Source organism: Ammodytes marinus, assembly GCF_949987685.1.
Source record: "Ammodytes marinus genome assembly, chromosome: 15".
Lineage (NCBI taxonomy): Eukaryota > Metazoa > Chordata > Actinopteri > Uranoscopiformes > Ammodytidae > Ammodytes > Ammodytes marinus.
In genome coordinates, this window is record NC_137219.1 from 20,203,321 (window position 1) to 20,215,992 (window position 12,672).

The window sequence follows — 12,672 nt, forward strand, 5'->3', positions numbered from 1 at the left end:
CTCACACGCGCATGCGCTGTGTGCCGACGCTGGATGGCTGCCTGCTTCTCCTCTGCGGCTCCACCCACCCCGGCTCCCGCAGACGAAGGCATGGCGAGCACCGACGAGGCTAGAAGGGAGTGTGAGACAGAGGGCTGCAGCAAGGACGCCAAACTCCAATGTCCCACATGTATCAAGCTTGCTATTCAAGGCTCCTATTTCTGTTCGCAGGTACGGCTTTTTTTCTTGGCTTGCCCGGCTAAAACGCCCGCTTTAGCAACACTCCCAAGGCCCTGTGTCTTCTCACGAGGCTGCTAACTGTCAAGCTAGGTAGACATGTGTAGGTGCTTGGTAAACCGCTAATAACGCATTTGCTTTAGGATAACAAATACCTTGTAGCTGTGTAATGGCACACTGGTCAGTGAGGGTGAATAATGCAGTCAGTGATGGTACCTGCCTGGTGCTATCTGAGTAACGGTAGGCCGAGGTAAAAACGCTTAGCCAGTTAACTGTTGGCAGGTTAGCTAAAGTGAATGATTCAACGTCCCCGATCACAGTGTAAAGTATGTTGGTGCTGTTGACGACAGCGTACAACTGTATATGCAATGTTGTAGAAATCAGTTGTTCTAGTTTTGTAACAGAATTGAAGTGACAGGAATTAAGTTGTGAAGGGCTGCTGCAGAGTGTGAGTCGCGTGCTACATCATTTTGATGCCACGATGTTTGACTCTCATCCTGGTACTTTTCCCAATAGGACCAACCTAGCCCACTCCCAAATCTGTCAGTTTAAAGATGCAATATTTCTTGATTCGCCTTTGGCTGAATGTTAATGCTTACCTATACCCGTTAGCTACTCCCCACAATGCAGATGTTCACCTGAGCAGGATAGTTCACCTAAAATACATGTAGTAAGAACTATAGTACGTGTGTGAGAGTTGATGTAATACTGATACAGTTGTGAATGCAGCTATAGGACTTTCTTGTTGCAGACACTGCATTGGGTAAAGATCGTTGCCAATAAAGCATTAATCATTCATCTATAGCCATTTCACTCTCCCTCTCCGCAGGAAGGCTCTGTTTTGACTTGCATTGGATCAAGTCAAAACAGACTGGCCGATCAACCAGGTTTCAGCTCATTCAAAAAGCTTTATAAATAGTCTCTAAATGTTCTTGTGGTGCAGTGGTATTTGACCCTGGAGGCCTCAGCTGTGATTGCAGATATGGCCATGCAGCCTTACCCCCTGCACTCTACATCATCAGCTGTTAACTGGCCAGTTAACACACAAACACCATTGAATTTGAGACAAATAGTAGTATTATGGTGTCAAGGATACAGAAACATATGTGGGAAGGCCTAAGACGCACTGCTACAATACTGTTGCATTGATTCCTGTAGTTGGGTTTGAATGGGTTCTGCATCAGCACAAAGTCAATGATCATGCATTTGACTCATTGTCATTCACTAACTAACTAAATTTCCTTTTTAAGCGCAATTTGCACTGTCATGTGATTTAAAAAAAATACACACATCTGTCCCTGGGTTATTGTACATACGTCCGCAAATCTAAAGTTTGTTTCTGTGTTTTCATTTTTCAGGAATGTTTCAAAGGGAGCTGGGTGTCTCACAAGCTGCTGCATAAAAAAACAAGTATGTGTCTCTCTGATCACTTGTCACTTCTGCACTGACTGTTAATCAGACAAGCTCTGTAAAGGCATTCACAGTTAAATCAATAAGTGGCAACAAGGAAACCTACTGGTGTTCATTTAGAGCTTGCCACAACAAGTCTAGGGCAGACGATGCCCCTCGGCTGTGAGCTTTATAACACAGTGGTGCCAGATGCTTCACAGGCCTTGTGTTTGTGTTTTCTCAGAGGACGACAAGAACCAGAATGAATCTAATAACTGTGTGGAGAAGGACATCAACACGGACCCATGGCCGGGCTACCGCTACACGGGGAAACTACGCCCTTATTACCCACTGGTACGCTCCTACTGGTCCAAAAGAAACCCTTATCATTTCGAGTGCAGACATGCATAATCGGTGACAGCCTTTTTTTGGTCCCCATTGGTGCTAAACTAATTATCACCTTTTTTTCCTCCACATTTTTCTAATTGTTAACCATTAACAGCTCTAACTATGGCAACAACTACAAGACAAGTTCACATATGCATCATCTTTTTTTGATTGATTTACAGTTGTTTTTTTAATGTTATCGTGGCACAAAGGGCAGTTTTTAAAATGGAACCTTGCCCCTTTGTGACAGGATTCTGAAACCTGTTGGCTGGAAGGATTGAATTAAAATGTACTCTAAAGCCGTTCGGGCCTTGAACAATCAGTCAGTGCCCCACACAGCACCATATACTTTAAGCTGAAAACAGGGTCATACGCTGATACCCACAGAGTAACACGTCTTTTAAAAACTGTTCACTTCTCTTCAAGTGTTTTCTCATCCATGTGCTGATGTATGTGAATTCCACAATGTGACGTGTGTGTTCTCTTCTTGGCCCCCTGGTGCAGACTCCCATGAGGCTTGTGCCCGGTGACATCCAAAGACCTGACTATTCTGACCACCCTAGAGGTAACCATGCTTCTTTCTAAAGGAAATACATTTTCATTGATTAGTTTGTCTCACACAGTCCACTTGAGAAGCTTTGATATCTTCTTTGAAACTCATTCCTTATGGCATGGTAAAATGCATTAACACTGACATTTCTTATTTTATGATTATGATTATTATTTTTGAAATATATATAGAAACACTCCAAATGAGTGTTTAAAAACACCAACATGAATAGTTTTTTTAATTTGTCACAAAGTATATTAACAAAATACACGCACACCTTTTTCTTATAATGCTAATTTTCGAGTCAATACATCAAGATCAACCACTCATGGTTGAGTACTGCCTTTTTAGTTTCTTCAACATAATGCTATTAACTAATGTTAATGTAAAAAAAAAAAATTTTTGGATTTGTGAATAGATTCAAAATGGTAGAAAACAAGAATAGTGCCTCTTGTTTCAATTGGATTGTTTTTGTCCACCCACCCCTTTAACTTCTAAAAGCAGGTGTTTACCCAGTATATCTAAGAGGGTCATCGTGATATTGATGGGGCTTTTATGCAATCATATTTCCTGCCCGCTGGCAGAGTTCCCAATGACACTCATTCAGAACTTTAACATAACAGTTAGCGACTGACGGCATAGATGTGATAACATTGAGTTGGTTGCAAGCTGTCGAAAGCCTGTCTCAACAGTCTTTACAAAGCCGCCATCCATGCATGTGTTTTAAATAACCTTCTGCATGAATAGACAGATAAGCTCATGTGTCTTGTGCTGTTGGCTAAAGGACTACACAAACGGGATAGTCTGAGCGTCTGCATGTCTGCAGGCCATGCCCAAGGCAGAGAACTCCGTCAAGAACAAGACCAGAAATTGTTTTGCTGGTTTTCTAACAATTGAAACTGAAAAATGTCATATTTCTCATTCTAAAAAGAAACCTAGTTTTAAAAAAAAACACACAATCATGAAGAAATGCGGTGTTGCCACTAGCTGTCTGCTATGAGTTCAACCATCTAAACCTTTTATTATGGGGGTTGAACAAGTGGCAGAAAGCTGTATACACCTGCAGAGACAGAGGTGTATTCTCTGTAGGATTGGTAATAGCAGTATCCATCACCGGAGTCAATTTAATTCTCCATTACTATGAGAAATATTGCTCGATGGGGCGCAGTTTAAAAAAAGTATATCTGAGGAAATGTTTGCATGGACATTATAATTGAATGTCCGTTCATCCAAAGAACAATGAGAGCCATCCATTTTTCATTAGTTATTTTCACATGTAAGCACCTGTTAAACAGCCTAGAATCTCTCAAACCTTAGTTTAAAAGGACGTGCAGGTCTGTCAGGTCTGCCGCTGTGTTTATGTCCTCTTAGCTTCATTCTGGTTAATTACCTGACACCTATAATTGTGGCCTGCCTTATTTATGTCCATTTCTCGGGGCTAGTCATTCATTGTGTGCAGCCATGGCAACCTCTATATCCTTGTCATGGGGCTGCATAGATCCCTGCTCAGGTAGTCATGGTTACCGTCTCCTTTCATCCTCCTGTGATGCCGTGTCAGGGACAGGAGCACATCTGTGTTAGGCTGATGTGTCTGTAACGTAGCACGGCTATTGAACTGAAATCAAACCCAGAGCTCTTTTTTTTATTAAATAAAAACTTAAATGCCGATCATTACCACTAGTAATTGGACCTTAACATTATGAATAATCACCATAATTATCAGTGTATGTACGCCCATATGATTTCAACATAGCCTGCTTCTTTTCTGTGCATCTGTATAAAAGCGTGAATATACCTCCAATTGATCGTTGTCTTCACACTGTTGTCTCTTTGAGGTCAAAAGGGGGACGCATATGACTTGTGGCACGCAATCCTATAGAGTTGGTGTTGCTAAGCAACTGTTCATCCAGCATTCATTTTGTTGAGTTTATAAATAATTGATGAGGGAACTGTTGATGAGTCCAGTGCTTTGACCAACATGTATTTAAATTGTCCTCCCTAAGTGATTCTAAGTCCAAGAGTATTGTATATCTGGTCATTTAAAATCTATAGTGGAACTGCATGGAGTGTAATATGTTGCCAGGCTGAGTGCTCTGACAGCTGCTCCTCTGTTCTCCTCCATATAACCATAGCAATCCCGCTCTGCTCCCCTGAGCCCACAGTGTCATTAGAGTTTGCCTCTGCTCGGCTGCTGAGGCCACTAGCCTATCATGTGCAGGGGGAGCTAGTTGGGAGGCACAAAGCACTGATGCAAGATGCTGTTGTGTCTGTTAAGAAATGTGGCTTTTCAGTTATAACGAAATACCTTCTGCAATATATATTTAATGTAACGCGACAAAGCTTTTACGTTACATTATGCAAGCGAGCGATATCAACAAAACCAGATTCTGTCTCGGTATGAATATTTAAATTGAGTAACTTGGCTCAACCCAGTCTTAGACTCCAGGCATGGCTCCCGCCGAGTGTAGACTTGGCTTGTGTTGAAGACAGTGCACTCTGGCTGCATATGTGCAGTTGTTCTTTACAAAACGCTTCTGATGATTCATCACATCCGCCTCTCATCACTTGTACTTGTGTTCTGGATTTGAATTAAGTTGTGTACTCTGCTGAAGCTGCCATGCGTCAGAAATAATAAAAAAATAGATGTTAATCAGAAGTTGGATAGCAATAGCTGTTGTGTGTGTGTATATAAGGACTACGCATTCTGAAGGACTACGTTTCCTCCACACAGGGATATCTGAGTCAGAGCAGTCTCTGAAGGGGACGTCGCAGATCAAGATCCTCCCTTCTGAGGACATCGAAGGCATGAGAGTAGTGAGCAAGGTAAACGCCATTAACTGCCATTGTTGCTCTTTTTTTATTTATTTAAAAAAATGCATTTTGGTTTTGACACTTGTTATTTTTTTCAGCTGGCACGGGAAGTCCTGGACATTGCAGCCTTGATGGTGAAACCGGGTATTACAACAGAAGAAATTGACCACGCTGTGCATCTGGTATATACACACACACACACACACACACACACACACACACACACACACACACATACACACCATTCCAAAGCCTGGTATTCTGTGTTCTCTCTTTGACCAAAGTAGCCTTCACACAAACACACAATAAGATTCCATGTACTGATTACTTTTTCTATAAATGTTTTGTACAGTAGCTGTCCTATTGAAATATATAAGGCTTCATATGCCATCCCTGTTTGTCCTTATTGCTTAAAAGTGTTTTTTTTTATTAGCCACGTGGGCTACATCTCTAAAGATGGCACAAAAAACTGGATGAATTTCCACCATCCTGAGCTGTACTTTGTGTTGTATGCCAGTTATAAAAAGCTAGTATGCTAAAATCACATCTTAAGACCATCAGCGTTGCTCATACCAGCCAGACATTGCATGCCTTCCCTCTTCACTGTTCTCTCTCTATAACTAACTGTGCTTTGTGTGTTCAGGCTTGTATAGCGAGGAACTGCTACCCCTCCCCTCTCAACTACTACAACTTCCCCAAATCCTCCTGCACGTCTGTCAATGAAGTCATCTGCCATGGCATCCCAGACAGAAGACTACTACAAGACGGGGATATCCTCAACGGTATGCTCATGGCACTACACATGGCGATATGATTTTTTGTTGTGTATAATTGACTGAAAATTAAATAGCTTCAGAGTTACATTACCAAATTTTTTTTGTATAACAAACCTAACGTTGACTTCTGCTTGGAACCGCACTTTTGAAAAAAGTTTAAGTTTGCTGTGGTGATGTTTTATTGAAGAGAGCGGTTGGGGGGGGGGGAAATGACAAATGGTTGTACCAGCATCCTGAAATGTTGTCAGCGGGAGTTTGGCCAATTTTAGCCTCTTTATGAATACTTGTGCTTAGGCAAACGTCTTCCGTCCGCCACTCCCCTCAGAGCGTCTGATGGAGGACTTGCCAACAAATCATCTCTCGCTGCGTGGTCCGACAAGACAAATTGTGTCATTAACCTTTACCGGAGGGGATTGGCTAGCCCGCATTCCACATTCTCTATATTTCTCCTTAAATGGGCAAACGTCCCAGTTAGCCCACTAGCAATTCAATTTCCATCAGAAACTTCTAAAAAAAGGGGGCAATTTATTTTACCTTTCAAGTGGGTCGATGTTTTATAAGAATCAATATTCCCCGATGCAAGCCATTTATGTCTGGCACTATTCCTAACAGTACTTTTCTTTGGTTCAATGTAATAGTAATCTAGTTTGTTACACAGTGGCTCTGACATGTCTTCTTTGTCTTTCTCTCTCTCACACAGTGGACATCACCGTCTACCACAACGGTTTCCATGGTGACCTCAATGAAACCTTCTATGTCGGAGAGGTGGATGAAGAAGCAAAGAAACTGGTTCTGACCACATATGAATGCCTTATGCAAGCCATCGACTCTGGTAGGAATGTCAACTGGATTTTCCTTTTTAATGACGATTACAGTTGTGTGAACAGAATAATTTGCTACCGGACAGATAGATGGTAGGAACTCCACCTTCACTGCACGTTGTCTAGTCTTATGACCAGTCATGTACTATATGGCTGTCGGGCTAAGGGGTTAGATCAGATATCGGTAAGAATATACAAGTAAGAAGAAATTGCTCTACAGAAACGATCAAAAATAAGAAGAATATTTACATAGTTTACAGTTTAGTTACATAGTTGGTCCAGCAGAGAGCGCTATCATTCGATAACGAGCTGAGCTTGAAAGTTCTTTCTTGACCTTGGGAACTACTTCTCTGTTTCAGACCAGTTTCCAAAGTCAGAAACACTCAGTCTCATCTTTTAAGCCAAAATGGGAAAAACATTTGAAAAAACAATTACAGTTCGAATTGAAGTTTTATTTATGTCATCTGAGAGCAATTTCATTTTGACTGTTAAATATCCCCATCAGTACATTGATTTCAGTAGAGGAAAATTATTGAAGTCATCAAAAATGTTTCTTGAAGGTGCCGTCATCAGATCTCAAATATTTACATCTACATTGGAATTCCCATATTACCCTTAGCTTATTTCTTTCTATTTCTTTTTTACAGTGAAGCCTGGCGTTCGCTACAGAGAATTAGGGAACATCATCCAGAAGCACGCGCAGGCCAACGGCTTCTCTGTAGTGCGGAGCTACTGCGGCCACGGCATCCACAGACTGTTCCACACCGCTCCCAATGTGCCACATTACGCCAGTGAGTAGTCAGTCTCATGATCCACCGGGCCACCTGAACTTTCCCTCGTGTTCAACCCACAACTAAGTCATTTAACACTTTCATTTCGTTTCCCAGAAAATAAAGCAGTCGGTGTTATGAAGCCTGGCCACGTGTTCACCATTGAGCCCATGATATGTGAAGGTGAGTGGAACTGCCTTTTTTTGTATGAATAATGTGAACAAACAAAAATGATCATTGTAGAGATGATGATAGTTTGAATTAATTATGATTAGAACATAATTGCCTTAATTAAACAAGTACCATTGTTTAAAACAAATACTGTCAAACAAGAATATTGTTTTAAATATGCTGTTTTTCACAAAGTGTTTCAGCGTAGTCACAATGGATATTTCACAGAATCCATGGGGCGTTTAAACTTTTTAACTGGCCTTAGAAGTAGGAGAAGAAACACTTAATTATTCAGTTAATCCGACCCCACTGGGTATTGCAAGGACTTCTTAGGACAACAACACAAATGGAACCTTTTTTTGAAGTATTGTGGCTAACTTTTTAGCTCGAAGTTACACTTAAGTATGAGGATTTGAGGCTGTAAGAGCCCATAATATAGTAAAACAAAATGCAATCGAACCCATTATGTAATAACTTGTCGATAATGTAACAAAACTGCTGAGCATATTAGCCTTCTGCCCATAATGTAACAACTTATTACATTTTGGTTAACAAATTCAATTATGAGGTTAGCAAAATTCACTCCATAATGTAATAAGTGAACCAAAATGATACAGTCGACCCAGTCACGCTTTAAAACGGGTATTTACAATCTTAAAGGAACAGTTCAACATTTTTAATTTTTAGCTTTTTGCCTAGCTCTCCGGCTCAAGAAAAAAGCTACAGGAACTGGAACTCTAAGTGGGCGGGCATTTTTTATGAAGAACCGGTCGCTCAAACACTGGAAGTGAAGGGGAGCTCCTGTGTGCTTGTTGGGACTGATTATTTACCACGTTATGTTGCTCTATACTTTTTACTGGCCGTATATTTATACCGTCACGGGCAGTTCTTGGTTTCCTACCACTATGTACTTGATTCTAAAACGACGTGAAGTGTAAATAGCACACATACTAACAGGAACGGCTTCTGTTGCCCCTTTTTTCGAGCCGGAGAATGAGGCACAAAGCAAAACAATTCAAATTTGTTTTACTATTCCTTTTAAAAACCACTTCATAGCTCACAGTTATCCATCGAGTCAGACTTGACGTATTTGTCTCCACAGCTCTTGTTTAATTGATGGTAAGCCAAAGTCGCGTGTGTGTCTCTTGTGTGTGTCTTGTCCTCAGGTGGCTGGCAGGACGAGACGTGGCCCGACGGCTGGACGGCGGTGACCAGAGACGGGAAGCGCTCGGCCCAGTTCGAACACACTCTGCTGGTGACGGAGACCGGCTGTGAGATCATGACCCGCCGCCCCGAGGACAACGGACGCGCTCATTTCCTCAGCCAATAGGACGGGACCCTGAACGCACCACGGACTGGACTTTTCCAGACACAAGACACCCAGCACCTCTGGGTCACACACACACACACAAACAAACACACAAACACAATATTTCTCTCACACACACACACACACACACACACACACACACACACACACACACACAGTCTCTCTCACATGACACTCACTCATACACACACACACACACACGCACACGCACACACACACACACACTTGCATATCTCAAAACAAGAGGCACCACTCCTAGAGCTCAGTTTAACTGTGGCTCTCATTGTTCTTTGAATTAAATATCGGTTCCTCAAACTAAATGGAAGTACTTGAATGTGTCTTATATCAAACGTGGATCGCTTTATTAGTGAAAACTGTATCCTGTGAAGGAAATACGAAAAGTATTTATTAGGTATTTGCTTAGTGGTCGGAGCTTGACATCAGGCCCGTTGTTGACCGGCTGGTTAGTTGTTGTCTGTGCCGTGTGGAGCTCAGGATGAATTCCAACAAGTATGATGTGCTTTGCTGCTTTTCTCTCTGCCTCTGCTAACTTAATCACACCTCATCACAATTGGATGGAACAAGAATCAGCAATACTTGAGTCAGACGGACAGGGGTTCCTGGAAACTGGGTCAACAAGTCTCACACAACCTCAACTTGCAACCCCGAACCTATTTTAAATGTAGAAAAAATAAAATAACTTATCTTTTGGCATCCATGTTTGAAATCTTCAGAGTTATATCAGTTGACGTGATATTTTAGATAATTCACTTAGATTAGAGATAATATGTGAAGATGAATTCCACTCCCATGTCTCTTCAGTATTTAGCTATTACCAAGAGACGGTTAGCTTAGCTTAGAATAAAAATTGAAGGCAGGGGGAAATGGCTAGCCTGGCTATGTCCAAAGTTTATAAACTTCTGCTGCTGGCCCCCCTACAAGTGTTTTTAAGAGAATTTGTGATCATTCAAGGTGTTTAAAGGTTGATTTTTATTACCAAGCTACTTTCCTGTTTCCAGTTTAAGCTAGGCTAAACAAAGCTAACTAATTCCAGATAGATATGAAAGTTGTTTTGTCCGATTCTCACAAAGAAAGCAAATTAAGCATATTTCCCAAAATGTTTTGGTATTGAAAGTAAAAAAATAATCTACCCATCAGTATTCATTATCATTATTGCTTCATTCCAGCCTGTTTGCTACTCGCATGCCATGTAAACTACGGACGTCTTATTTATATGGTGACGTGCCCAGTAGAAGCACTCAAACCTAACTATTCTTACTCTTGAGTGTGGCTATTATTAGCCCCCAGACAGTTTTTCCAGTAGAGGATTACGTCAGCCGTGGTCGCAAGGAGAATTGTGACGCAAAACTACAAGAGCATCCACACAAGTATCCTGGATGAGAATGACGTTGTTGAAGACACAGCATTTTGTAGTGCTTCACTTGTTAATTCAGCTTTTAAGGAATACCGTCTCTAAGGTGTCTCATGTTTTCCAATAGCCCTGGTGTAGCAAATTGAGCCTTAATATGTGAAACTAGCTATCAAAAAGTTGCCGGGTTTACCAAGGCACGTTGACTGATGTTTCCCCCTCATCTCGACAGTCACCATGTACCTTGATGTGTCGGGGAAGAGTTCTCGTGGTGTGAGCAGCATTCGTTATTTCTACATTTTCAGAGGACTAATGTGATCACAGTTTCTCTGCCATCTTTGTATTTTCTTCTAATGGAGTAATAAATGACTCTTGTGTAGCTCTGCGTGGGTGACTTTGTCCTTGAATAGCATGGTGATTTCAATCCAAAAAGTGTTATAAAAATTCACCATTAATTCACATGCATTTGTGGAAATGACTCATCTGGGTAGCTGTCAGCTTAAATAACCCTTTTAAAACTCAGTGGAGTACTATGATAGTGTGAAATGCATTTGAGGTTTGACTTTGGACATTATTAATTTCCTTCAAGCGATAGTAGTGTGACTGTTACTTGTGTCATCAATGCTCTCTGTGCTTCTATAGTAATATGTTAATTAAAAGGCCCTTAAACATGATTTAAAAATCTGCTAATACAAAATAATAATACATCAGATTTATATAGCGCTTTTCCAAATGCTCAAAGACGCTTCATGTCAATAGTTCAAACCATTGGACAAAGTAAATTATAAATTAGGGCCTCCACAGTACATCAATGGACCGAAAAACACATGAGTGGACCTTGCAAAACAGTTGAACTCACTTTGCTTAATTCTTAAACTTTATACACAAAATGCTGTGTCCGAACAAAGTGCAAAACACCAAATGGCATCACGGGCCTTGGTTCAAAGCCCATTGCTAAACAAACAGATCAGGCAAAATGAATGCAACATTTCTTCTCATTTAAACATTACCCTTGTGAAAGTAAGGCATTCATCTCTACTACAGTACATTATGATTGAAATGGATGTCATTGAGGAAAAATCAAGTGGTAAATATGATAGCATAAGAAATGAGAACAGCCTGCCTTGCTCATGGCGAAAGATCTTGTTTGCTCAAACGTAAACCAAACAGTAATATGGGGTTGGGCGTCGGTAATTACAGAATGGAAGTGCATTCACAAAAATTATTTAGCCTTGTATGCAAGTAGGACTTACTGTAGGTTACTTCAAAGAGTATTCTCTATAGTCTCATCTATATTTACATTAATACAGCATATTCAATGAGTAAATCGTCATTATCTCAAGTACCAGCTTCTGCGTACGTTTCACATTTTTATCTCACTGCTGCTTGTATGAGGAAATGCTCATATATTCTTTCTATGAGAATTAGATTGGAATAATGATCACATTTCTATGACAAACGTGTAATGTTATGATGCTCAGATAAACTTACCGCTTGGTGACCATGTGTAAGTTTGATATGAATGCTAATGCAATTGTAAAAGACCATAACACTATTAATCCCTGCTGCATTCCATTGTGTTCTACCAAATCCATGAACCTTGCTATTGTGTATGCTGTTCCACTGCTCATGCCCCCCCTTTATTTGGACACTAAATGGAATGCAGCCATCATTAAAAAAAATGCCTTTCCTTTTGAACATCACAAATAGTTTGTGGTGATTAAACCCAATCAAGCTGAAAAGCCCACTAGTCCTTTGAGTCATCCCAAGTCGATATCATGTGTCCTCATCGTCCTTGCACGAGAATCCTTCATTGCTCTTGCCTCGCGGACAGAAGACCACAGAAATACTCAGGAGGGAAAAAAAAACGTTTGAGCACGTACTGAGTTGTTGGGTAAACATGGGTGTAGACATGTTTTGCCTCACTAAGAATGGCATGGCTGAGCACAAGGTATTTACGGCAAAGAGTCGTGAAATGGTCAGCCTTGTACTGAAATCCTTCGGGGACATAATCAGAGGGTAATCGAGCATGGTTTACTTTATCGGCAGCGTCTTCAACACACCAGAACCACTCAAAACTCC

The 12,672-nt window shown here is 41.0% G+C and overlaps 1 protein-coding gene across 1 annotated transcript; it reads left to right on the top strand.

Moving 5' to 3' along the window:
- The first annotated feature begins 81 nt into the window (after positions 1-81).
- metap1 (methionyl aminopeptidase 1) lies at positions 82-10,969 on the top strand. Its single transcript, XM_080043091.1, has 11 exons — positions 82-210; positions 1,575-1,626; positions 1,850-1,959; positions 2,497-2,557; positions 5,274-5,365; positions 5,452-5,535; positions 5,997-6,135; positions 6,830-6,961; positions 7,598-7,741; positions 7,838-7,903; positions 9,058-10,969. The coding sequence occupies exons 1-11, from the start codon at positions 91-93 to the stop codon at positions 9,219-9,221; spliced, it is 1,164 nt and encodes a 387-aa protein (XP_079899217.1). The 5' UTR covers positions 82-90; the 3' UTR covers positions 9,222-10,969.
- The last annotated feature ends 1,703 nt before the right edge of the window (positions 10,970-12,672 follow it).

Excerpts from the sequence above, each read along its gene's own strand:
- metap1 (XM_080043091.1), top strand. The coding sequence starts at position 91 with ATGGCGAGCACCGACGAGGCTAGAAGGGAGTGTGAGACAGAGGGCTGC. Across the intron at positions 1,960-2,496 it reads TACGCCCTTATTACCCACTG|ACTCCCATGAGGCTTGTGCC; the intron begins GTACGCTCCTAC and ends CCCCTGGTGCAG. Across the intron at positions 7,742-7,837 it reads CAATGTGCCACATTACGCCA|AAAATAAAGCAGTCGGTGTT; the intron begins GTGAGTAGTCAG and ends TTCGTTTCCCAG.